Below are 27,640 nucleotides of genomic sequence, written 5' to 3'. Positions count from 1 at the left end.
TTTACATCAAAGAACCTTCTGTCCAGGAACTAAATTTAACTGTCTGTAAATTGCAAACAAAGGAAGTTATTATTTTTAAAGATTACATGCTGAAGAAGAACAATTTAAAATACAAAATTTATATTAACATTACAGTTTGTTCAATATCTACAGAACAGTGAAGATTCCAAAACTGAAAACCACTGGCCATATACAGCTATAATATTTATAATGGCTATAAGTGTGTTTGCAATTGCCAGTAAACCACTTTTCTGGATAATGTATATAGAATAAAGAAGGAGAATTTGAAATGTTCAAGTCAGAGTCACTCAGGGCATTAACTATGTCTTTTACATTTTCTATATAGAAATTGTTCTTTATTGCAGTGAAAAACATGTATTTCAGAGCTGAAAGCACTGCATGTATTTTAAAATGTTTTGCATTGCATATAAAAGAAAAAACACTATTGCCAAATTTGACACACACCCCCCATAACAGTTTGTCTTTTGCTTTCTGATCTTGAAAACAATGATTCAAAAATAATTCATGTCTGTATCTAGACTTTACAGATCTTGAATTACAAGTAAAACAGGACTTTCTAAATGAGCCAAAGTGAGGTGGACATTCAGTAAATTAAAGAGATCTTAATTCCTCTCTGACGTGAAACTTTTGGAGTAAGCACTCCTTGACTGCCTAAACACATTTACTTGGGTTACATTTTGTGTTTCCTTTAATCCCACCTGTGTTTTGGCATGTAAAAATAACTCATGTCTACTTGATTTAAAAGACCTCACCTTTTTCTTGTGTATCACTCCATTCTATTGAGCATTACAGATGTAGTGTTTGAGACTTTGAGAAGGACATGGAAGTTGTTCCTGCACCCCAATGACTCAGTTGCATATAAATGGCATGGTAAGAACCTCAGTAGAGTTATAGTATTTTTCTTTCATGAATAATAAAAACCTGAAACACAACTATCCTAATAAATCCTTTTAAGAACACTTCTTGGCTAATACAAAGCTGTTAGCTCTGAATGAGTTCTGCATTGCTTTTTTTTTTTTTTATTTTGAAGTCTTCATCAACTCCAACATATGATCTTAACGAGAAACTAATTTGATAGAGTTTGTTGAGTTCTCCATCTGTATAAATAAACTGTAATGTGGACTCTCAACATTAGCAAATACAAAACCAGATTTAGGACTTCAGGGTCAAGCCTGGGGAATAAAAATATTTTGTCATCGGAATATTCAAGGTCCAGGAGATGTCACAGACAGCATTAGTTCATGGACCAGACAATTCATTCATCTATTCCAGATGAACTAATGGAAAGGTTTTCTACTAAGTGAACTGGAAGGAAGGAAAGAAATAATACAATAATAAAAATTAGCAGATTTCTGCTTTGTACAACTAAGATCTAGAAGATTAAAAACGTGTTAACCTTGAAAATTACTGCAATGGCAAAATTAAGCAACAGCACTCCTCCAGAATTAATATTGTATTTCTTTGGAATCAGTATCAATGCTTTGTTTTCTACAGGTGATAATTTTTCATCGAAAAACACCCCCAAAACTCAAAAGGGTACAGCAACAGAGCAGTTCACCTCTTGGTCTCAGGAAAACAGTATGTCTGCACTGGATATGGAAGAATTAAGTCTCACATTCATCCCAAGTATATGTAATTCTACTCAATGGATCTGGCAAAGTGAATGTAGGATTTGGGATGACATTTAAGTTTTCTGGTTTAAATAGATCACAGCTGTGCATGACTAAGGGTTAGACAAAAATATGCCTAAAACATCCATTTTTATTACGGGGCAGAGCATATTTTGAAAATTAAAATCACCTGTGGGCCTAGATATTTCATGGGATTGGTAATGACATACAGAGTCTTTCACCACTGGACTCTTGCTTCAAATTTTAATTAGCATGATTTAGAAAAATAAGCCCAAATTTAGGCACTTATAAATTCCTAGCTGTATTCCAGCATAGGTTAAATAGCTGCAACAAATACTCTCGTTAATTACTTTATTATTTGGCTCAATTCCTCCATCCATAAGATGGAATTCACCTAATTTTATACCAGCAGAGTGCTTTGGTAAAGGAGTGTGAATTTTTCATGCAGCAACATTGGTGTTACTTCCACTGGCATGGAAGTAATTTTATTTATATGAAAGTCCTTAAACCCTGCCAATTTTATCTAAACTACTGTTTTAAGAAGCATTACAGTCTGTTCACATGGATGTACTGAAGAGACCTTACACTTGGGAGATTCACTCCTGTCAAGGAGGAAAATGCAGCACTTTGTGGAGGTCAGCTCAGTTCTGATGTAACTATGCTTAGCAAGTCACACTCCACAAAATTATGCTACTGTAGTTTTTATTTAGATGATGTCCTATTCCAGTATATTATCTCCTTCTGCAGGAATACCTAGGTCAGTATAAAATATCATTACACTGGCGTTTACAGGAAAAGGTTTTAACACTATATCACAATGAAGCACTCTGACAGTGCTGCCAGCACACAGGCAGACTGCTCCCTTAGACATGGGCTGCAGGATGACTGATTTCATACTGGGATGTTTTCTAAATGCCTATTCTTGTTTGTTGGTCTGTGTAAATAAAACAATATACTGGAGGGCTTAACCAAACTTGAGAATTGGAATAAGATCACAAGAAAGTAGGATCTTGCATAAATTGGCTTATATGAAACCACCATCTACCACAAGCCAAACTGCCAGTTAAGTTGCATTGCACTGGCTGATCAAGGGCTACCAAGAATGAACTCACATTCTGAATCTACTGTTTAAAAAAAAAAAAAGATGCCAGTATCATGCAAATTCTCAGCACACTGTTGACATTCACAACTTGGAGACTGAACAAGTAAAGAAATGAAATCTGCCTTCACTCTCAGACACATTAGTCAGAAGTGAAAGCTCATGCTATAAGATGCATGGACACGTTATAAACTCAAGACATGAGTATCAGTGCTATCAAATAAACACATCTTATGGTGAGCAAATGTATTTCTTCCTAACTTGGAAAAACAGCCTACAGGATTACAGCGACAGCTTGGTCTCTGTGTCCATTCAACCTTTGGATTCCCTTAAGAGAACAGAGCAAGTAAAACATCAACTGCTCTTACACATTTTTGGTGCTTTTTTTCCCAAGGAGAACAGAAACGACCAAGCAATGAAGTCGAGTAGGCAGCAATAGCTTTTATGTGCATTTAAACTAGTTTGATTCCTGATTCAGTACCTGAAGATGACAAGCTCTGTATTCCATTACAAACCCTCAATCATGTAAATGCCCACATCCAGTAAGATACTCTCACACATATTCAGGAAAAATAAAACCCGAGCCTAAGAGGTTCAGTGGTAGAAAGAAACAAATGGGTATTTATTAGGAAGCAAGGAGGCTTCAAGAATCCTCTTAAAAAGTGGGAAGTATCAGCCAAACATGAACCCACCTGTGCACAGACAGATGAGGAAGGTGTGTACAAACCACATGCTGTGGCTAATCACGGCATGTCAGGTTGCCGTTGTCAGTCTGTGACCTCACCAAAAAGTAAACATACTGACAGGAGTCAAAGAAAACCAACCTGAGGCTTGAGAAATTTCCCTAGGGCTCCCACCTTGACCTCAGTAGCTGCAGAGATGGGGACTGCCATGTTCTGCTTCAGGAGTATGAATTAGAAATAGGATGATTTAATTGAGGTAACCACTAGGCTTCAGGAAAATGAAGAATTTCTTTCTTGGCCCAGAGTTACAGTTTAGGACAGTGAGAGCCAAGTTCCTGACCTGGTTTAGAACTTTCCATGAAAAACTGCTAAGTAAGGAGCTAAACATGTGAGAGTTTAGTCCTAAGGTTGTTCCAAAACATTTCACTGTGTTGGTCCAAAACACCTTGAAACTGCACATGAAAACATGCATTCTTCAGCCAGCATGAGGTAAAAAATAAATGTCAACAATGTTGCCAATGTCAACACTGTAAGTTTTTCCATGCTACTCGTTTGTAATTACAACGAAATTCATACAAAGGTAACAATCTCACTAAAACATTTAAACCCATACCTTGTGGTCTAATGGTCTGAGTTATTACCACTGGCATCCTAATCTGGGTAGTCTGGCAAGCAGGGGTTCGTTTCACAGTTTGAGCAGATGTTGACTGGATAATCTGCTATTATTAAAGAAAAGTATACTTACATTATACTCTTTATACACAAACACACACAACGTAAATACACTAATACCTGTAATCACCAAGATAAGCACGTGGATCTCTACAAGCACAACCAGCTGGTGACAAAAGTCATATTCATGTAATGCATGTGGTTGTGTGTGTGTGTATATACCTATTTTGCCATTATGCTTTAAAAAAAAAAATCAAATCATATACGACACAGATGTCATATCTCACAACCTTCATTAAAAATGTATTTCAAAGTCATAAGGTTAATATTAAAATTTAGACTTTTGTCTTCAGAAATTTTACTAGGAAGAAAAGCAGTTTTGTAGAAGAAAATGCTGCAATAATTGTAGTGGTATCCACCTACAAACATCAGGCCTTGCACTAAGTATCTACGCTTTTTAAAGAAAACATACTAAAAATAAATCCTAAAATATTATGGGTTTCAAAGTCAGATATACACAAGAAAGCAAACCAAGTTTTGTGGTGATCATATACTATGAATCTTTTATATGCTAACTGGATATTCTCAAGCTTTCACTTACTACTAATTCAAGTTCTGAAGTCCTTCCCCAAAACTAAACCTGGGTTAGAAACTTAAAATTTGACCCATAAACAAATCAAATTAAAAAAAAAAAACAAACCACGTGCAAGGGTCATGTTTAATCAACAGCAAAATGTACATTCACATGATCAGGGACAAGGCAGGCACAGACATAATGAACAGAAGATTCAGAAAGATGTGTGGATGCTGCAGAGCTGTAAAAAACCCCATAACTGAACTTCGAAAATAAACCACTGGCAAATAGCTCCAGGTAAGATTCCAGCCACAACTCAAGCATGGCAACTCCAGAAGCCACGTGCTCCTCACAGGCACAACTGAGTTCCTCCCACTGCATGAGGTGTCTGCTGGCCCCCGAGGTGGGATGCAGCATTCCCTCCTGGAAGGCAGCACCACACTGCACCTCCACTCAGCACCACTCCTACAGAGAGTATCTGAACACACTTGACTTAGCTGGACAACAAACAGCCAAACCTCTGCCTGCAAAGCAACCTATGGACAAAAGGAAAGGAGAAACAGCATCTGCAAATGAGACGCAAAAGTAGAGGCTGAGCAATGAGGAAACCGTTCCATTAGCAGGAACCAGGGCTCCAAAACTGGAAAGGGAGGCAGGTGAAAACTACAAACAAGAAAAGAGTCATGAGGGACCTGTGATGTACTCTGGAGAAAAAAAAATAGGGCCATTCTGAAGTTACACAACTGCATTTTGTACATCCTAAAATACAGAGAGCTGAAAAGTTATAATAAATCTGTGGATGTAGAAGTATTAGCAATAACCACCTTGCAGAAAGAGAAAAGGGAAAAAAGATTAAGGATTCAGCTTCAACTATGGACACTGAAGGAAAATGTAGCATCTCTACTAAGCACAGAAATGGAGCAAATAGATATAAATTTATTTGGTCAAGACAGTGAGTGAATAGCCACACTCAGAGGGGAAAGAATAAAGTAGCTACCATGCTTAAAAACAGGAAAGAAACAGAGTTGATCAGTGAAAATAATAGAAAAAAGTTGAATTTAACTGCATTTTGATGCACAGGAAACATGAACAAGTGTGGTTTTGGTAAAAAGACAATAGTCCACGTGAAAAAAACCTACATTGGTATGAAAAAGGAGAATATTGCCACTTTTACAGTAATTTATTGGACAAGTTTACAGAGAATAGTAAAGAAAAACTGCTGTACCCTAATGGGCCAGAAGCCAGGCCATAAAGGAGATGTGTGGGACCTCTGGACAGAACCACTATCTGGTATTACAGTAATCCTCTGCAATTACCTTTTTTTTCCTCTCTGTGAAGCAACTTCTACAGTTCAGAACCAAAATCTGTTTCCCTTGAACAATATTTTAATGTGAATACCGTACAAAATGAGCTGCTAACACCATTAAAGACAGGACAATATTTAACCTTTTAAGATGACATAGGAATGCCAATGTTTCCAATTTCCAAAAACTTTTCTTTTGTCATGTACTGTACTAGGACTTCAATGTACATACAAACGCTGAGAGTGCAGAAAATTATTGAGAAACAAACTTTTCCAAGGGGCAGAGACCAAAATCATCATCTTCAACTCCACACAGAAACCAATCAGAAACAAGCACATACTCTTTCAAAAGAACAACTGCACCAGACCTCAGAGTAGCATTTTACACTAAATCCTAGTTTCTGTACTGGAGTTTTAAGAAATGTTTCTACACACATGCAATCTCCAGATCCGGAAGTCATTAAGGAATTAATATTAGCAATTTGTTTCTGAAACAGAGTATGTAACTTCTTTGCAGGCAAACTAGAGACATAGTAAAAACCAATGCATTAGAGGATCCTGCATTAAAATTTATAAACTATCTAAGCCACACTTCATCAATTAAGAGAATTCAAACAGTTCTAATCTTCTTGCCTGTTTTCCCAACATCATAAAAATTATCATTAAGTCCTGAGCTTGACCTTAAAGTTGTAGACAATGAGCAAGTGTACTAGCAAGCTGGTCTGGGAGATGATTAACTCAAATTATTTCATATTTCTCACAGACTAGAAGTACACACAACAAGTGTACTCCATGTCACATTATCGATCCATATTCTGAATCAAAGCTGAATGCCACTCAGCAGTTCACAAGCACTGACCCAGACAGAGAGCAGATACAGAAGTTTTAGGACACTGCGGTTATCAGGGACATTACTCCAGCCTTCAGAAAAGGGGAGATCTTAGTGCTGTTTTCAACGACCTTTGGGAAGATGTACAGAAGACAGAGTCAGACTTCTTCAGATGTGGAGAGCAGAAGGAAGTAATGCAAAAAACACTAGCTGGAATATAGGAAATTTCAACGTAATATAAGAAAAAAAAATTACCACGAGGGTGGGCAAGCTCTGGAACAGGCTACCCCAAGAGGCCATGTAATTTCTTCCTGAAGACACTCAAATCATAACTGGTCACATGGGAGACATCCTAATGTGTAAGCAGGAGGCTGCACAAGACACCTCCAGGAGTCCTTTCCAATCTTTCACCACTGTGTCCATAAACACATCACCATGGATTTTATAAAAGTGCTGAGTCACAAAACGTAACAAGACAAAATATAAAAGTCTTCAAAGCTTACAGAAACTGTTCATTATTCCACCTCCACTAAAAGGGGAAGCATCTTAATTATGTACACCTCTGGAGACAGCAAGCACAACAATAGAACAACAAAGGCACAGAAAATAGAAAAGACAGAATGTGATTTAGTCATTGTCTGGATTCGATAGAGTTTGGAAAATGGCAAAATTACAAAAAAAAATTATCATCAAGACAGTGTTGAGATAGGAAGTACTGTCATATACTAGTTATTTCTCTTCAATTTATCTGAAGTTGAAGAATCATGTCCTAGGCTGCTGCATTTTGGAGCTCTTCAAGGAACACACTAAAGCAGCAAAGTCACGGCACTGCTTCTTCAAGTGCAATGTGTGAACAGTTACCTAAATTTTTCTTCCTTAAAATAATATTTTTCTGCAAAGTAAGATGTACATTTCTCACAATAGAACGTATTCTCCCTTTCTTTTTATTTCATCTTTGCACTTCTCCCCTTGTCATCTTCTCTCCACTGTTCACACTCACTTTGATTCACCATTTGTCTGCTCTGCCAGAGCAGTTCCTCCTCTCACCCCCTCAACACTGCAGTAACTCCTCTGTCCTTTGCTAAAGCTGACTATATTTTCACAGGTGAAAAAAGGGATGTTTATACAAAGGTGCTTCCATAAGGCAGCAGACTCATGAAGACAAAAAGGCTATAGAACAATCACACTACCGATAATCAGAATAACAAGAGGCAACAGCTAAAATACTCTCTTTTTTTCCCCTAAGGGTTTTCTTCAAAAAGCGTAGATTCAATAACTCTGTGAGAATAAAGTAATGGTTCTCTCTGGTGCTAATCTCAAGCCAAAAGGCGATGATCATTCCATGACAGGTGTGAATCTTCTACTGTGTAAGTTCTTGCAGGACAGAGAACAAATTACAGGCATGAACACAGACCAATAATCAACAACACAACCAACACATATAGACTGAGAAAGAATCCAGCCAAAATACATAAAACGTTCAGAAGCAGAAAGGGAACAGAAGTTATCAGTCTTTCTCATGCCTGCACAGGAGAGATAAAATGAAATAAGAGCCACTACCTACAAACCATTGAAAGGAAAAGTCCTGTAGGACAATTAGATGAGAACTGATTGCTAAAGTTTCTGAGGACAAGGATTTTGCAAATCTCCTGGACCAGTGCAGATGCACGAGGTTCCAGCCTTTACTTGCCTCCCTTTTACTTGACAAGACCTGCAAAACCAGCCTGGCTCAATTCACAGAAATCACCCTTTGCAACAAAAGCATCTGATCCAAAAGCTTAAACCTATCAAGTACTGAAATAAAGACAAAAACACAGTAAACAAGAGCTTCTGCGAAAAATGAAAAACAAAAATAAATTTGAAAAATATATCCTTTACCAAGCATTTTTTTCTCTGAATTAAGTTAAAAAAAAATTGTGGAAGGAAGAAACAAGACATGCATAAACATATAAAATTCAGAATGGCTGTGGTCTGATATGACATTTATCTTCACTCATGAGTAAACACTTGCTAACTCACTTGTGGCTATGCCACTTGTGATTTATCAGTCTACTCACTCCTGAAGATAAATGTCATATCAAACCTCAGCTATCATGTAATCTGGCAGCATTAACTTACAATGTTCATGCTTTTATGGACCTAGAATTCATATTTACCATTGCTTACCATACTGCAGCAGCAGCTACAGTTTTTCAATGGTGCCTCAAAATCTGCGTAAGCAATTATTTTTCTTCCCAAATAAAATGAATCGACTATTTAAAAACTTAGCATATAAATTTTAATGTTAATATGACAACAATATTATTCCATTGAGTATAGGTTTTCAACAAAGAAATGAAGAAAAATAAAACAGAAGCCACAAGATCACTTGTCCCACCTGCTCCTCAATTTATTATACAATTCTTCCTACAATGGTCAAATGGTCTACTTTTGGGTGTTTTCAATTACGACTTTTTCATCACTGTCTCCGGGAGTCTGATCTACCATCTAATACTCTCTCTTTCTTTAAGGATATTTTGCCTTATATCCTACCTAAATCCTACTTCATTTAATTATATCCTGTAATTCATATTTATACCATCTTGGTCTGCTCCAAATAATGGTCTTTTATTCTCCCATATGATCAGTGTTTGACCAAGTTATGTGTGTTCAATTATCTTAAGCTTTTCTTTTAATCTTTGCTTGCAAGCCTGGCCTTTTGTTATTGATTTCTAAACAGCAATAATTGACAATATTCTCCTTATATTAATGTACAGCCCACAAAATTCTGAAAATAAAGTCCATGATAACAGCTCAGAAACTCACTAGGCTGTGTTTCAAATAGGCATACAATTTGTCAAGGATAGGCTTTGTTCCTGTCAATGGATCCCAGACATCTACTGCTCGACATCCATTTTAATTTAAATTTTATTGCACACCGAATTCCACGTCAGTGGCTAGATCTTTATTAGTTCATTAATAGAAAATACTCCTTTTATCCAAACAGCCGCCTATCACTCTTCCATTTCTAAGCTGCCTTGCAGACAAGGCAAAAAGAAAATGATTTCCTAAAATTTCACTAAAATGTGTACAAATTACATTCATTCATGAACAGAAAAGTGATGCCAGAAAAGCTTCAGTGGAGAATTAAAAAGCCAAGCGGAACATCCCCATATAACGTAATTCTTATTCTGCTGTTGTATCTTGTTTCCAAATTCCATTACTCTATCTCAACTTTGAGAGACTCCAACCACTGTGACAGTGCAGAGAAAGTGTCAGTAAATGTTTGAGCAAATCCTGTTCTAATGTAACTTAGAATATGGCAGAGTCTACCCTCTGGACACTGTGCACAATTAGTGCTGATGTATTTCCATACATCCCTCCTAATCCTAGACCTGCATGAATCTTTATACCGCTTTGTATATAATTAAATTTGTTTTAATTAAGATGGATCACTGGTTTACTGGGGTTTTTTATCACTCAAGTTTAATACTTGGCTTTAACCTCCAGGAGTACTTTCTCCTTATGATGCAGTCAGTGCCAATACAACACATAAAGTGCAAATCCATCTCCATTACTCATCAATCTACTTACAACCTCAACACATGTAACAAAGAACATCTCTCTTATTCATACAAATTTTACCTGCTGTTAACACCCAAAACAAGACAGGCAATGTCTGCATCTGTGAGGCAACACAGAGCACATGGACTCTAAGAATGGCAATTTAGACAAACTTTGAACATTGCACTTAGAACAATTTAAAAAATTGATTGCTGGATTATCTCATTAGTGTCTCATCAATAAAATATTAGCCTAAGATTGTTCCCCTTTTCTCTACCTAGAAGTAGCACTATCTAGCTTTATAAAGCATTGTTTTTCATAGTTTGGAACACAATTCCAGTACAAAACAGATTAAAAAGTCTCCTGTTTCGTGTCTGCTAACATTGTACATTTCAAAGCCTTTGTGCAAGCTACGCTGCATGCTGACAGTGTACATGGGATTTTCATGTTGCAAGGCACCTCAGTGTAACTGGAGAAAGCATCACCAAAGCTGACACCTTTGAGAAACAGAAAAGTCAAAGGAAGGAACAGCTAACAGACCCCTCCACATTTTAAGGGAAACTGGACTACTGTAAATTGGCTGGTATGAAAAGATCTATATTCTAAAACAGGCTTGCCCTTCTGCAGCTGGACAGTTTGCAAAGCCAGCTGGAACTCTCTCCAATGAGCTTCAGGCTTGGAAAAGCTGGAGCTCAGCCAGTTCCTCCATCAGTGCTGGCCACCCTCAGGCAAGCCAGCTGCAATCTTCCTCTTCCGGACAAGTCCAAGGCAAGATGGCCAGCAGCTCTTTCTGTGCTCTGATTTTGGGGAGCACTGAGAGCTGTGACAGTGTGATCACTGTCACTACAAAAAAATCAATACTTATGAGCAATTACTGGGGTGATATGGAGCTGCTGCTCTGTTGTCTGCTTGGAACCTGAGTTGATGGCTTCTGTGCTAAGATCTTTTGATGCAGTAACTCTTGATGTCTGATGCTGCTTTTGTCTGTATAGAACTACTTTGAGGGTCATTAAGTGCCTGGTTAATGTAATGTTTGATTCTATTAACTAACGACTGATAAATTTAAAGGAAATATGAAAAGACAGTTTCACACTAAAGCAAATACATTATGATTTTTAATGTATTCTCCCCAAATATTTTCCAGAAAAGGAGTAGTATTAACCATAGTTTTGCTCTGCACAATTTGTGACCTTTTGGAAATGTAGGGGTCATTTCATGCACCCAGTAAATGAAAATTCAGCCCTAGACCTGTGACCTCCTTACAGACAGAAAACCAATTTCTCTTGCCCATCAGATCAATCTCCACAATGTTACTTGAGCAGTTTTCAGCTCCTCCTGCGACACAGGCATGTCAAAAAAGCTCTTCACATTGTTAATCTCTACTCAAGTTAACATCCTGATTGCTTGCTCTGAGTATCCATTGACATGAGACAGGCAGAATATGCCTCTCCCAGAAATTTGGCTTTATCCCAATTGGGAAATACTGCACCAGAACTATAATAGTAAGAGTGAGAATTCCTGTGGTCTTACACATTTTTGTCCTACATCAGTGTTTCTCAAAAGGTGGGGTGCAACCTGCCTAGCGGGCACAGGAGCACTTTAGGTGGGCTGCACAATACTGGAAAAAGCTGTGTTACATGGCAGTAGGTTAGTCTTAAGATTGTGGCATGACATAAGGCCAGACTTACTGGCCATGGACATTTCTACTTGTAAGCAATCTGTCAGCTGTGGGCAGAGATCTGCTTACCCTGGGATAGGGAGTAATTTTTACACCTACTGCCTGTAATTATCACCAGTTTCTGCTCTCCTACCCAGAAGAGCCAAAGCTACTGTCCATTCAGTCATGAAACATGGACAAACCAAAGAGATGTCACAAAGAGTGTGAGGAACACTTTTCTAATTCATACAAGTATCTAGACAGGGTGGGGAGAAGCCATCTCAGAAAAAGTAAGAACGCAAGTGGCTGGACTTGCACTGAAGCAGCTGAGTTAAGGTGAAAAACACCCAACTGTCTCATGTGTATTACAACTGCCAGAGTCAGAAATCTTAGCATTCAAGATGTTATTACACATTAAAATTATGCTCGCTAAAGGATTATTAAATTATATTAATTTTATTTTAAAGTTAATAATTTAACCACTAGAAAGTGTTTGTAACGTTCAAGACACAGCTCAGACTGTATTTTCAGACTGTACACTGCAACTTTTAAACTAAAGCAAAAGAAATATTCTCTCTCGACACACCTTACAAATTACTCAAATGCTTTATAGAGCCTATAAACTCAAGGACAGATCACTGTAAGGTTTTACATTATCACGTATGCATTTCTTGACCTTCATAATATAAATTTTTTACCAACTTGATACCTGTTCTGGACCTGTCTATATGATTTTGAAACCTAAGTGAAGTACTTTACTCACACATACACAGAAACCACAGACAAGGAAACTCTCACAAAGGGTAGTAACGCCTGTATAAACTCAAGGCCTTGTAAAATCCTTAACATCTTTTAATTACAAGTGCAAACATACACACAAGATCCTGGGTAACAGCATGATAAAGTCAGCACGCTCTCAGTGACTACCTGGCTGTACAGTTGCCTTACTGATAGTGCCTTTGAAATTAATGAATCTAAGCACATAATACTCCACTATGCACAACAAAGATACAGTTCAGTGAGTAACAGAGAATGGCATTATTTCTAAACAAAACATCCTGATACAGCACAGCTATTCTTCTACAAGATTTTATAATTGTGTGCAGAAGAGTTTAAAATGAGAGTTCATTTTAATTTTAAAGAAAAGCAGCATACCTAATGACATACTTAACATTAAACTCTTGGCTGCAAATCTTGGAAAGCTTTCTGTTCTACATTTGTAATTCCCTCAAATTCCACTGTGCTCATACAACAATCACTCTGTTGCAGACAAAAAGGCCAAGAGTGCACTTCCTTAAATTTACGTTAATAATCTTATCTAAATGGTTGAGCATACATGCGAAATGAGAGAAAATGAGGTACTACCACATACCACAGAATATGATACAAACAAAAACTAATTTTCCCAAACAAGCTGCAATAAAAGTGACACTGCAAACTGCTATACAGTCCATTAAGAAACCCTCTTTTATTCTATAGTACTTACCAGTTGAGAACTCTGATTTGACTGTACCACCTTAACCTGAGGAGGCTGCACTGTATTTGATACAGAGACGGTGCAAATGTTGTTTGGTTGCCTTATTCCTATTGTCTGCGTTGTGACAACAGAGGAAATGCTTCCCGAGGCAGATTGAGGTATAACTTGTGAGAGCTTGGTTTGTTGGAGTGACTGCTGAGACGGCTGTCCTTGCAAAACCAAATGTTGACTATTCAGTAAAGATTGTCTCAGTGCAGGTAGACTTTTCTAAAAACAGAAGAAAGTTTATGAAATATCAAATTCAGCAGATTGACAAAAAGCATTTTGAAATTAGCTGGAAACATAATTAAAGGAATGGATCTTTCTTTCCAATTTTACTAACTGCCTAATCATCAAACAGAAATAAGATTGAACATACTTTGTAAGAGAAAGTTCAGCTTACATTTTTAATAAGCTTTCAGCTTGGATTTAGCAACCCTGTAGATTTTCATGTACCCTTAATCCACTGTAGCAGTAAAATACAACACTCTTCTTCTCAAGACTATCTAGAACTTATAGCTTAGGTCTTTGGAAGGGCAAGAAATGGAAGCAGAAAAGGTAGAACCACAGAACAACCCTATTCCCACTGCACGCTAGAAGCGGCAAGCTGCACCAATTTACTCCTCCTGACACACCTCCAGTACCTGGAACCAGATGATTTCACTCTCAGTGCCCTACAGCAGTAGCTGTTTATTGTATTGTTTCTGAAGTAATGTACTGTGATTGGAATAAAAAAGTGTACTACTGTAAGCTCCATGTTCATACCACTTCAAGGAGAACATACTTCCAAAAGGCTGTACTGTACCTTCATGAACAAACTTTTTACTTTTTAAGTGGCAGAAGTGTTCTTTTGAAGTGCTCCCTGAGGCAGCTGTAGAATGCAGTAGTGTTTAGCCCAAGCTACAGTTCTTTCTACACTTCTAATATTGATCTAAAAACTTAATGCCTGTTGCCCAGAAAGGACTTCAAAGAAAGGAAATAAATCAAAACTTATCATGACGCTAGAAGTGACTGCAGTAAAAGCCACAAACAAGAGTTAATGATAACTTGAAAAAACAGAAGCAGAAAGTTCTGAGCAAAGTTGCAGGGAGAGAAGAGAGAGAGGAAATCTGTTCTAAACAGAGAAATTTTGAACTAGACCGAAAATACTTTTAAAATAATATTTGTGGTTTTGTTGGGACTTAAACACGCTTTTTATGTTTGTATATAACCCTGCATATGGAACTTATTGTAGCTAATTTACAGAACCAATTAAAAGTTAAATTTACCCTCACATATACTAACTTAGGACCCAACAATAAATCTATGTGGTATCACATCAGAAATTCTACTGTTGATTAGTTCCAGATTAGAAGCAGAATCATCTAATCAGCACCTTTATCCAGTTTGGTTTTTCATAATTATTGTTACATGTGGATTGAAAGTTACCAATGACCCAAACATAGATTAGAAAAACAGTATGGAAACAGCTTATTAAATTACTTGAAGCATTCTGTAGAAATAACTTGGGACTCTTTGTGTGAATGTTTTTCTTCTTCACAAAAAATTACTTACTACCACAGAAAAGTGTATTTATTATAAAAGTAAAGGATCACTACAGAATAGCCAACGGATGGTTTCCAACCTAGGGAGTAGCTGCTTTTTTCTTTAAAATCTAATTACTGCAACACTCTAGATCAGGGCTACTCGAGCTGTGAACTCCAGATCAGCTCTGGAAAGCAAGTACATTTTTCTTAAAGCTCAGCCAAGGTCCCAAACACACAAGATCTCCCTGCTGTAGGAGCTCCCTACTTCTCACCACTGTCCCAGGCTGTTGGAGCAGCCCAGGGCAGCACAGGGCCACACAAGCTGTGAGCAGCACGGCCTGGCCTGACACAGGTGGAGCCTGCACGGGACTTCCAGACAAGATCTTGGCAGAAATGGGCGGCATTTAGAAGTAGAAAAAGTGTAGTCCTGCTCTGGACCAGTGAATATAATACCACTTAAAAAGGATATTCTAAGACTTAATGTAATGAAATTTTGCACTGAAATAAATTTATCCAAACAATATTCACATTACCTTAAGGAAAGGTACAAGATATGGCTGAGGAGATGATTTGAGTTCTGTTTGAAGGCGGCCTGTAAATTCTTCTGGATCAATCTTTGCATCCTTCAGCGTGAAGAAAAGAAAAGTGTTAACATCTCAGTTCAGTTGTTTGGCTGCCTCTTTCCCAGCTAATACATACACATATCTCTCTAGCTAAATAGGCTGCCATAGCAAAAACTTCCAGAGCTGAAGTCTCTTAGCTCCTCTCTAAGATCCTTCTGTCAAGCACTAATTCAAACACGTAACATGCCACTCAAAATTCAGACAAGCCCCTTGGGGATGCACAATTTAAGACAAAACAAGGCTCTGGAAATACTCAAGTCTCTTTTGGGACTCCACTCTCTTGCTAACATTTACACAGTGATTTCATTCTTTAAATTAAAAGAAAACTACAACAACAACAGGTTGTTGACATAACCTTACAAATATAAAATTTGTCAGCCTTTGTAATAATTCCATAACCAATTCTGATGGTACAATTTAACTTGTAGAATCTGTATATATAAAACTATATATGTAAAGCATGGCCATACATAAAAAGCATACTTATAAGTAGATATAAAATGTTCTCCTCAGTGAATTTGTATGTATACTCTCAAAATACACACTTATAAATATATCAAATACATAATCAGTCACTTATTTAGTAGTAAATTGAAAAGAATTCTAACTTGGGTGCATTTTATGATACTTCTGAAGTATCATTAGTTCAAGTTCAGGTTGTAATAAAAACATTAATTAGCCTTCCTGACTGATACAGAACAAGAGAAAAACCAAACCCAAACAAGCTTCAATAAATATATTTATTACGTGTCTTGGTACTTTGTTTAAAATACTGTAAGTAGTTACCTTTACTTATTTACTCTTTTCAAGTTTGTAAAAGTTAAAACATGTTTCTACTGGAATCACTGAATATGACTGTTGAATGGCTCACACTTGAAAACGGCCTTAGGCTTGTCTATAAGATACACACTTCTCTGGCAATGAATTAAAAGAAATTAATAGCAACTACTTTTAAATCCAAGTTCTTCATAGACTATTTACATTTCTTTTAAGAAGACTGACTTTTCCCAGCTCCACAGTAACATCTGTCTGCAGCTCATTTATACAATTCACTGCAGCACCCGTTGCACTGAAGACTGCAGCAAGTCCAGCCTTTTTCTGGGCCCAAGGACTCTGTCTAAAACAGCTTTGCCACTGGAAATCCCCGTGCCACTAAGGCTCCACACAGGGGCATGTCTGCAGAACAGCTGAAAATCACCAGCTCAGGAAAATACTTTTCCTTCAGTCCTAGAAACCCTAACCCACATTGTGACAGCATGTATCTACAGTTGTTCTGTGCTTCAAACAATTAAGAGCCTGTTGTTTCAGAAAAGACCAGGGTTTAGAGGAAAAAAAACCTTAATGAATCCTCAAGGAAAAATCACGTATTTTACTAAAGAAATAACCAAAATATTACCCAGCAAAACAAGAGTGGCTTTGACAACTGCCTAATAAATACTTTGCTGCATTTCCCCTTCCAAAAACCAAGAGGAAGTCTGCCTTTAATAGATTTTCATATATGTAACGTACAGAATATTGCATTTTGATGAAGCCCAACCCCTTTCACTTTGATTACAGCCAAAAGAATTGTTAAGATCAAAGCAATAGTTTTCAGCATCCATAAATAACAAGCTTAATAGACAACTGACAAAAGGTACATAAATATTTACCAACAAATCTTGAACCAGAGCTTTCACATTGCGGGATGTTTCTGGTGATGGTGAGTTATGAGAAGCAAGTTTTATCAGGGTAGCTAAAAAGTTTTTGCATTTTTTCACATTCTCTTGCATTTCCTGGAAAAGCCACAGAAAACAAGTATCAGCTCCATGCTATTTTTCCATCACAATCAATGCATGCTCTGACCACTACAAATAAGGAAAAGGATGACATTTTTCCAATTCAGACAGGACATATGGAAAACATGTCTGCAGCTATTTTGCTATTACTGCTTGTTACCTGAGACTTTCTTATCTTCTTTATGTAACTGAACATCACAGCTCGCAAATAACAACAAAAAAATTGATGAAATAAATACATTTTATATTTTACAGTCTGCTTTGGTACAAATAACCTTAAATATGAGAAGTAACACAAGAATTTGCTGGAGATGCATTCCCCTTTGAGATGCCCAATACACAATGCACAAACATTCCCCAAGCTATCTTCATTTGTTAAATTATTGATTCAGTATGTTTTTGTACAAAGCAGCTACAGCAGTAAAATCAGATTAGAAGTAAGTCTTCAAACATCATCATATCTAATCTTTTTTTCATTAGTAGTAAAACAAGCCACTGTTTTTACATGGTGTAATTGCTCCAAGAAACAGAAACGTCACACTGCAGTGTAACCATAGTTCTGAGGCCCAGCAACAGGATAATCATGAAGTTCACAGACCGAAGGTCTGACTGTTCTGCCTGCAGGAACAGAATAATTCTTTCACTAGTGACACATACAAGGCAGGATGGGGAAAGCTGACCACAAGTGCTCTTCCTCCCTCTCAGAATTTGTATCCCATTTAGCTGAAACCAGAGGAAGGGTTTTCCTGTTTGTCCAGTATTTGTTCCATCAGGGGATACATGCTTGCATGAAGAAAAAGCTCTTCTTGCTTCTGAATAGACCCGAGGAGTTGCTAAAGTACTAAGAAAACAATGTTTCCACTATTTTCAAACTTGCCTGCGATACAACCGTAGTTCCAGGCACAGGAGAGCTGGGAATGACCAGGGGCTGTGCTGGTACCTGTGCTGCTGTGTGAGGGGGGAGTGGCAGCCGGGGCTGACCTTGGGGCTGGGCTGAGCCCTGGCTCTGTCCACCAGTGATCACTGCAGGCTGTTGAGAAGATGAAGTTCCCGTTGCTACTGTTGTCTTGAACAAATTTTGAGCACTCGTCGTAGCTACTGATACCTATTAATATTTTATATTGAAAAAACAGGTAATTATCTTCTTTTAATTCTTTTACTCAACAACAGCATTCTTGAAAGGAAAAGCTTGTTTTGGTGACACGGTGACACACAACACATACCACAGCCCTCAACAGGGACAAACACAGAGCAGCATGTCCACTGCTCCAACAGTATTTATCACTCCAGCTGATTTGAGCTTTTTCTTTAAAGAAAATTAGCTACCCTGAAATTTGTTATCATCTAGGAAACAACAGAAAATAAGATCTAGGCTACCACTCATCACCTGCATAACACAGTCTGACTACACATTCCTTATTAATTTCTAGGATTACATTTGCAATAAAACACTAAAATTCACTTTCAAAAAACCAGGTAAACCATAAACTGATAGAATGGGTTGGGTTGGAAAGGAACTTAGAGCTCATCCAGTTCCACTCCCAGCCATGGGCAGGGACACCTTCCACTACCCCACGTTGCTCCAAGCCTCCAACCTCTGTCCAACCTGGCCTTGGACACTTCCAGGGGTCCAGGGGCAGCCACAGCTTCTCTGGGCAACCTGTGCCAGGGCCTGCCCATTCTCACAGGGAACAATTCCTTCCATATATCTGCCCTAAATCTCCCTTCTGAGTTCGAACCCTTTTCTCCTTGTCCTACCACTACAGTCCCTGCCCGTATCCCACACACAGGCACTGTTCCCTGAGCCCCCTGGCTCTGGCTGTCCCCACTGACCGTGGTGTGGGAGAGCACAGCCCCTCCTGGCAGCGTGGCCGTGGCACTGACGGGCGCAGCCGTCGATGGCACCACCTTGGCTTGCACGGGGAGGCCCAGGCGGACGCTGGAGGCGGCCACGGATGTTGGCTGCTAATAAAGGAAAAACGAGCATTTTAGTAATTTTTTAATAATAGTGATTGCAAGAATAAATAATTATTAGTACTGCAAAAAAAAAAAATAAAATCTAGTTATGTGTTCTTATATATATATATATATATTCACAAATACTGGAAAAACTAGCTTTTTCGTGTTCAATGACAGCTTTGCAATATTTCTCCTAAAAGCCATTACTTGTGTAGCTATATGGAAAAAAATCAGAAAAAACAAACGTGACCTGCAAAAAAATTGATGTTGTATTGATGCATTAATTCAGTTGTAATATTTACACGTCAGTATTCATCAATATTTGAGTCTATCATTGCCAGTAACACATATTGGTCCTCTTGGTATTTACTGGCCTGTTCTAGTGCTTTTTCTTTATGAAAATTAATATGGACAGAAAATTTAGAAAGAAGAAAAATATTCTTAAAATAATTTCAGATTGAATTATATAGAAACTAACTTGCACAGAAATGAAGTCCAAGCATTGGGAGAACCTTTGTCATAGAACACAGGCTCTGTACCCAGCCAGCAACTGCAATGTGAAGTGCAGACAAAGGAAAATGACTGACCCACAGCCTTTCAGTCAGTAGTATATTCTACAGGTCAGGAAATTTATCATGTTCAGCAAATATATTATTTATTTTCTGATTTACTTTCATTGCAAGACTGAAATCTCTTGCCATCTTACAAAAGGACAAGATTTAGGAATTAAAAAAATGTCTCCAAAGAAGTTGCTATTTAATTCTGCAGGAATGGAAATACCATTATAAATTAAATACATCACACAATATGGCAATTATGACAAAATAAGAACCACTCATTAATAAAAATAGAGGCCACACTGGTGTCTTATAACTTGCATTTATTAAGATTTGCATTCACACACTCAGAAAAGACAAATTTTCTAAGTGGATAGAGTAATAAATCATGGCTGATGTTGCTTCTCACAAGATAAAACTAGTTTTCCTTGATTTGCATTTTAATTTATATTACTCTAAAATTCATATTTTTATAAAGAACTGCTTCTTTTAGATTCATACATTGTCTATTAAACCTACATAAAATACTTCTTTAAAGAACATCCAGTGTATTCTAAGATATCTCCAAAAGGAACAGAAGCCCAGGCAGGCATTCAAAGCCCCAAGCATTCCTTACAAATCAGTCCAGCAACATCATCTACCAGATATCAATCTTCTGTACTTGGGGGAAAAAAAAGAGGAAAGAAAACAAATCAAATAAATCTACCTGACATCTGAACAAACCCTTTTTTTGTTTGTTTGTATAGCTCTCAAGATTTTTAAAATCTTGACTAGGGATGTCTTCCATCCTGAGACAGCCTAGAGACAATAAACAGCATCATCTTGAAGAGGTAGAATTGTCTGCTATTTTGGAAGAAGGACCATATAAGCTTTTTCTGCTTTAAATACCCTACACCTCTTTTCTCCATTATAAAAATGACCAAATATTTTAAAGTACTGGTTGAGTGAAATTATATCTACCTGATGAGTGTTTGCATTTAAAATATAAGTATTGTGTAACTTGTTCACTTGCTTATAATCAGTTTCCAGCCTAAAAACACAGCATGACTGTGATATCTGCCCCCTTATCAGTCCAGGCTTGCAGAAGTGAGGATTTAGGAAACAAGCAGATAACCAGGGACACTTCTGGCAGCTACTTGGTTCCAGGCAAGACCTGCAGCCAGAAATCCACAAATACATAGTGAGATTACGAGCTAGAGAATTTTTGTCAGCTAATAAATGCCCACGATTCATCACAGGAACATACTTGAAAATAAAACTGCACATAATTAAAATATAAGTGTTCACTATTATAATACCCAACTACGAATGTATTCCAATGTGCCAGACCTCAGCAGCAAACTCTGAAGGCTAAATTCACCCTTGGTTTTAAAAATCAATAGTGACAAAAGCCTTTGATAGAAAATGGCAGTCAAATCTACTAATGTGCTGGATATGAAGAAATCCCTCACCACGAGAGAACTGCAAACAAAGTAATGCAATAGTTTACTAACGTGGTTCCAAAACTCAGAAGGGTTGAAAAGGTAAGTGTGAAATGAGGGGATGAGAAACATAACAAGGAACTAGCCTGGAGAAATTCTTAAATATCATGGAAATGATCTTCAAATGACAGCTACAAGTTGCCAGAAGACACTCTAAAGATTCCCAACACTAATGCCTTGAGAATTGATAAAAATTATTTAGAAACAAAAAGCTGTGTTTTCTAAGGAAGGAAACTTGTAAACAGATCTCATGAGAAATAAGTCAAAAAGAAAACAAAAATTATCAACATTATTAAAAAAAAAACCATAACCCAATGTGTCAAGTTCCTACTGGAAGAATCTGAAAGGATTTATGATGCTCCTTAAGAAAAAAATGCTGAGGTTTGGTACAATGCTATTAAATTCTGAAATTACCAGGAAAGTTAGAAAGAAATACATTTTCAAATGTAACTATTAGTTTTTATTAGATAAATCAGATGTTTTTACATTCCCTAAATACAGCAAGGTAATGTTGAAGAGACTTTTGCCCTGTACTCAGACCATGAATGAACAGTCAATAACCTGCTACTGATGTCCATGGGGACACTGGGGGATGCATTTGCACACAGAGCTGAGCTGGCTCTGTCCACACAGCTCAGAAACAGGGAGCACAGCACAGTGCTACTGAGGAAAGGAGGATTTCAGAAGGGACAGCCTGGGGGGGGGTGTCCCAAGGTTTGCTCTGCCTTGCCCAAGTCACACAGGTAACACAAGTGACTCCAATTTCATGGTGCAGCAAGTGACTTCCTTCCACTTAGGCTGTGAGAGCATATTAGAATTGTTACAGTGTCCTGTAAATTCACTCCCTAAACAACATCTCTGTTTTACTTCCCTTCTCCCCAGAGCTCTGGGCACATGAATAGAGAGGCAAAGCTTGGGAGAGAATCCATTGCACCTGCTGTGCACAACCTATCTGCCTCTGTACTTCAAGGAATACACAAGGCTACTTTTGAAAAAACAAGTCACTTGAATATGGAGAAAACAGTCAAAATAGCCAAAGATTATTTGTCACTGCCAAGGCACAACTGTACCAATTTTAGAGACTGCATTCCATATTCACAGCTTTATCAAATGAAGACAACTTAAACTGCCAAAGTATGTAAATCCTTCGGAGCAGGTTTGGGATACACTTGTATTTTGTACTATAGAACCACCTACTGACCTACACTCCAGGTACCAGCAGTACAGGCTCTGTACTACAGAGCTGGAGAGCTCAACTTCTGACAAGTTAGTTCCATACATTTTTCATCATCATTCCTGTCAATAAACTTGGCCACTATCAACCACAAAAGGAAGAAAATACCCCAACAGCATTTGAACAAACACTAACACAAAAGCCGGGCCAAGTTTTTCACAATACACGTCTTTACGTCTTCCAATACATGGCTTCACTAAGCGTTATGCAAAACTCAACTTTAATTAGATTTTTAGGTTTAAATTTGCAAAATCTGAAATAAAATTCAGTTTTATTTCTAACCATTAATCTAGAAGACTTCTTATAAACACAATAGACCAGGCTAAGATGCCATCTGAGATGCCTCAAACAATCAACAGCCCTGTTTAACAAAGAGAAAACTGAAGTGGGATCACAGACACTGGCAGAAGCATAAGCTAAAGGTCAAATCTGGGAGCTCACTTGTACTGGGCTGTCATGGCCAGGTTTTGGTGGTGGGGTGGCTTCTGTGAGAAGCTGCCAGAAGCTTCCCCTGTGCCCAGCAGAGCCAATTCCAGCCGGCTCCAGGACAGACCCACCCCTGGCCAAGGCTGGGCCCAGCAGTGACAGTGGCAGCAGCTCTGGGGAACATCTGGGAAGGGGGAGGAAATCCCCGAGGAATTGCAGCTGGGTGACAGCAGTGGGAATTTGTGAGAGGAGCAGCTCTGCAAACCCCCAGGGCAGGGCAGGAGGGCCAGGAGCTGCTCCAGGAGCTGCAGCTGAGGTTCCCCTGAGCCCGGGTGCAGCCCAGGGAGAGGCAGCTGTGCCCCCGCAGCCCGTGGGGTCCAGGATGGATCAGAGATCCCCCTGCAGCCCCTGCAGGGCCCCACACGGCAGCAGGGGCTGCCTGAAGGAGGCTGTGACCCCGGGAACTCCACGCTGCAGCAGCTCCTGGCAGCACCTGTGGCCCTGTGGAGAGAGGAGCCCAAGCTGGAACAGGTTTGCTGGCACAGGGGACCCAGGCTGGAGCAGCTCCTGAAGGACTGACTGCACCCATGGAAAGGGACCAGGCTGGAGCAGCTCCTGAAGGACTGACTGCACCCATGGAAAGGGACCAGGCTGGAGCAGCTCCTGAAGGACTGACTGCACCCCATGGAAAGGGACCAGGCTGGAGCAGCTCCTGAAGGACTGACTGCACCCATGGAAAGGGACCCAGGCTGGAGCAGCTCCTGAAGGACTGACTGCACCCATGGAAAGGGACCAGGCTGGAGCAGCTCCTGAAGGACTGACTGCACCCATGGAAAGGGACCCAGGCTGGAGCAGCTCCTGAAGGACTGACTGCACCCATGGAAAGGGACCAGGCTGCAGCAGCTCCTGAAGGACTGACTGCACCCATGGAAAGGGACCAGGCTGGAGCAGCTCCTGAAGGACTGACTGCACCCATGGAAAGGGACCAGGCTGGAGCAGCTCCTGAAGGACTGACTGCACCCATGGAAAGGGACCAGGCTGGAGCAGCTCCTGAAGGACTGACTGCACCCATGGAAAGGGACCAGGCTGGAGCAGCTCCTGAAGGACTGACTGCACCCATGGAAAGGGACCAGGCTGCAGCAGCTCCTGAAGGACTGACTGCACCCCATGGAAAGGGACCAGGCTGGAGCAGCTCCTGAAGGACTGACTGCACCCCATGGAAAGGGACCAGGCTGCAGCAGCTCCTGAAGGACTGACTGCACCCATGGAAAGGGACCAGGCTGCAGCAGCTCCTGAAGGACTGACTGCACCCATGGAAAGGGACCAGGCTGGAGCAGCTCATGGAGTTCGCTGTCTCCTGTGGGAAGGACCCCACACTGGAGCATGGGAAGAGTGTGAGGAGCCCTTCCCCTGAGGGGAAGGAGCAGCAGAGACAACCTGGGATGAGCTGAGCACAGCCCCCATTTCCCATCCCCCTGCACCACTCAGGGGAGGAGATGGACAAAGCTGGGAGTAAAGTTACGCCCAGGAAGCAAGGAGGGGTGAGGAGAAGGTGTTTTAAGCTTTAGCTTTTATTTCTCGTTATCCAACTCTGATTTGGTTGTTAACAGAATTTTTTGTTTTGCTGTGTCAGTAACTGGTGAGGGATCTCTCCCTGCCCTTATCCTGACCCATGAGCCTTTCCTTACATTTCCTCTCCCCATCCAGCTGAGGAGGGCAGGGATGGAGAGGCTCTGGTGGGCACCTGGTGTCCAGCCAGGGTCAACCACCACATAATCTTTGAGTAACTAACTCATACAACCTTTCCTACAAGCATGGCTGTAGCCCTAACTGCTATTAATCCATCATAACACTCCCCATTAGCAAACTCTGCTTCCTGAGACTTAAAACTTCTGAAGAGTCCATGGAGAAACTTCACGCATTTATTGACTGCCTCTCAATTCCTTTGGTTATGGTTCAGATGAACAGGCACTTGAATGTCAGATGCAGAGAAATTTGTTATCAGAGATTTGATTTTTTTTTTTCAGCCTGGTAAAAATACAGTGAAACTGACCCAAAGTATTATCCCTTTAAAAGCTTCACATTTGCACACAATTTCAGAAAATGACTGGAAGTGGAATCTCCAACAGGTCAGACAGCAGAGGCAGAACCTTCACCGCCACCACAGTATCACTGAGTGGAGCATGAGAACCAAAGCAGGGAGATGTTGCTCTGTTCCTCATATGCACAATGTCCCTTTTGGGACAACAGGGCAGGAAGACAGGACTTGGAGCAACTACACAGGACAGGGAGGGGAGCTTGGGGCCTCAAGAGAAAACCTTCATAAACCAGGGGTTCTAGGTTCAAAACCCCTATTGCTGAAGCAAATACTTATCAAAGTACTTTCTCATGCTCTGGTGAAGTGGCTGGTTGTTCTGCAATCACTAGGTTTCATCCAAAATATCTGGTAAATAAAAACCAGCTGAATTTTGGCACTTCAGTTGTATTCTACTCCTGCCTCAAGTGCTTAGTGCTGCCTGCAAATACAGATAATCCACTGTCATCCATACTCTTATGCAATGTATTTACGAGTGCCCAACTTGCAACGTGGAGTTTGTGACCAGGAGTGGCCACGGCTCCAACTGAAAGCAATGAAGTCAAACTGAACACAATAAATTAACCAGCATTTTTAATTTCATATTTAAAATAGAGACAATTAGGTTCCATTTCCTACTTACAAAAGGAGACTAGTAATCCCCTTAAATGCATTGTTGAGAAAGTTGTTACAGGGATAAGCTTCACAAGAAAACCTGCTTGGTTATTAATTCCCACTGCAGAAGGGCACAGCAAGTAAGCCTGAAGCAACTCACTGAACAGTGGAGGAAAAGGTATTATATAAATCTTCATTAATTAGGACTGTTCAGCCTACACACCTTAGAAATTAAAAATAACAGTAGTATATGGTCATGCAGCATAATGCATATGCACATGAGAGCCACTGTGAGAGTGTTCAGGAACCTCCTTTATAGCATTTCCTAATCTTTGCACATTTAAAGTTACAGCCTTATTAACATTTGAGTGTTATTCTAAGTTTTAGAGCTAAGTGTTAATGTTATAAAAATGTAAACAGTATCATTTGTAAGTACTGAAAACTTATTGTATGCTTATACAGAAAAGAATCACGCATCATGAAGGAAAAGAAGGAAAAATGTTTTGTGGTTAAAGCACAGTAAAGACCACACATTTCTTACTCTCTCTGACCTCCCAACCCACCTGCCCTACTATCACAAATGTATTCTCCAGAACATTGCAAAGAAGCCCAAAAACCATTTATACAAAAGAAATAGTATGGGACAGCTTATTTGATAATGGCACTGCATCTTAGCAACAAAAAAAGTTTATCTATTTGCTTAAAATTTCTGCAAAGTGTAAAACAAGCATTGGTCAGAAAAGCAAAAAGAATGTGAAAAACAGTAAGAAAAACAAGAATCAGTAATAGTAAATAAATGAGAAAAAAGTACCAAAGCTGCCACAAAAATATAAACAATGCTGAAAACACAGGCACAGTGTATATAACCAGACCAATCTCAGATCTGAAAGGCTCTGCTTTAGCAAGAACGGCAGCTTGTGAACGATCAGCCACCAGCACCACGGTGAGGGCACAGACTGAGCTGTTGCTGCTGCTCAGAGAGTGTTCCACAGCAGAAACACAGCCATGGCCAGAGCAGGGGATGCAGCACTCAGCATACCATTAAAAAACTTTTTTTTTTTTTCATTTTAAAAACAGATGCTAAAGTGAAACTTAACAGAAAGTGAGTATCGAAACACAGAAAACAAAATAGTAAAGCTCATGATATAAACTTCAAATTCCAAAGAGCAGAAGTTAGAAAAATGCCTAAAGCAAGAAAAAACTGTCATTTTCTTTAAAAAAACCACCAGACTGTTTAGACAATGAAAACAAAACTCAAGTGATAGCTAATTATCTTGGTGGCACAAGTACTGTTAAGTAACTCACTTATATGCCTAAATATCTAAATACTAAGCCATCAAACTTCACACATAACTGCCTTTTCTGATCACAAAAAATGTACAAAGAAACTTAATACTGGAAAACACATTTTGAATCAAACTTGAAACAAAAACACTGGTAAACTCTGAAGCCAAATCCACTTTCAGCAGCAGTCCCGTGAAAATTCCAATACACATACTTTCATCTGCTTTGAAGTTCCAACAACAGATATTCCAAAATAAAATATTATTGGCCAGGCTAACATTAGTCTTTCCTGTATGATATTCACTTTATATTCTTAGTCTACAGCAGCACTTTAATTTTGTGACTAACATAAAATAATTGCAATTAAAAATAATTTGAAATAAACAACTTATTTTTTGCAATTTGGTTATTAATGTAAGCCCGCCTGGGCATTAAGATACTGAAAGCCAGTGAAAAAAAATGCATCAAAGGCATGAAAAACCATGAAATGCACAAATGAAAAACACAGATAAACAAAAGAAACACAGCAAAGGAAAACTAGATGGCAGCACCTCCCTA

At 39.0% G+C, this 27,640-nt stretch overlaps 1 protein-coding gene across 1 annotated transcript in view; it reads right to left on the bottom strand.

Annotated features, from left to right (window-relative positions):
* LOC116449773 (transcription initiation factor TFIID subunit 4-like) overlaps positions 1-27,640 on the bottom strand; it is a 147,718-nt gene that overhangs the window by 109,386 nt on the left and 10,692 nt on the right. Inside the window, exons 3-8 of the mRNA XM_032121596.1 lie at positions 19,286-19,417; positions 18,330-18,557; positions 17,327-17,449; positions 15,588-15,677; positions 13,499-13,756; positions 4,048-4,153 (exon numbers count right to left, since the gene is read on the bottom strand). Coding sequence (XP_031977487.1) covers positions 4,048-4,153; positions 13,499-13,756; positions 15,588-15,677; positions 17,327-17,449; positions 18,330-18,557; positions 19,286-19,417 — 937 coding nt within the window. The remainder of the gene's footprint in view (positions 1-4,047; positions 4,154-13,498; positions 13,757-15,587; positions 15,678-17,326; positions 17,450-18,329; positions 18,558-19,285; positions 19,418-27,640) is intronic.

The sequence above is a fragment of the Corvus moneduloides genome, chromosome 12 (genome assembly GCF_009650955.1).
Source record: "Corvus moneduloides isolate bCorMon1 chromosome 12, bCorMon1.pri, whole genome shotgun sequence".
Classification (NCBI taxonomy): Eukaryota; Metazoa; Chordata; class Aves; order Passeriformes; family Corvidae; genus Corvus; species Corvus moneduloides.
The sequence above is the reverse complement of the archived record's forward strand: the minus strand, read 5'-3'. Positions and strand labels throughout refer to the sequence as shown.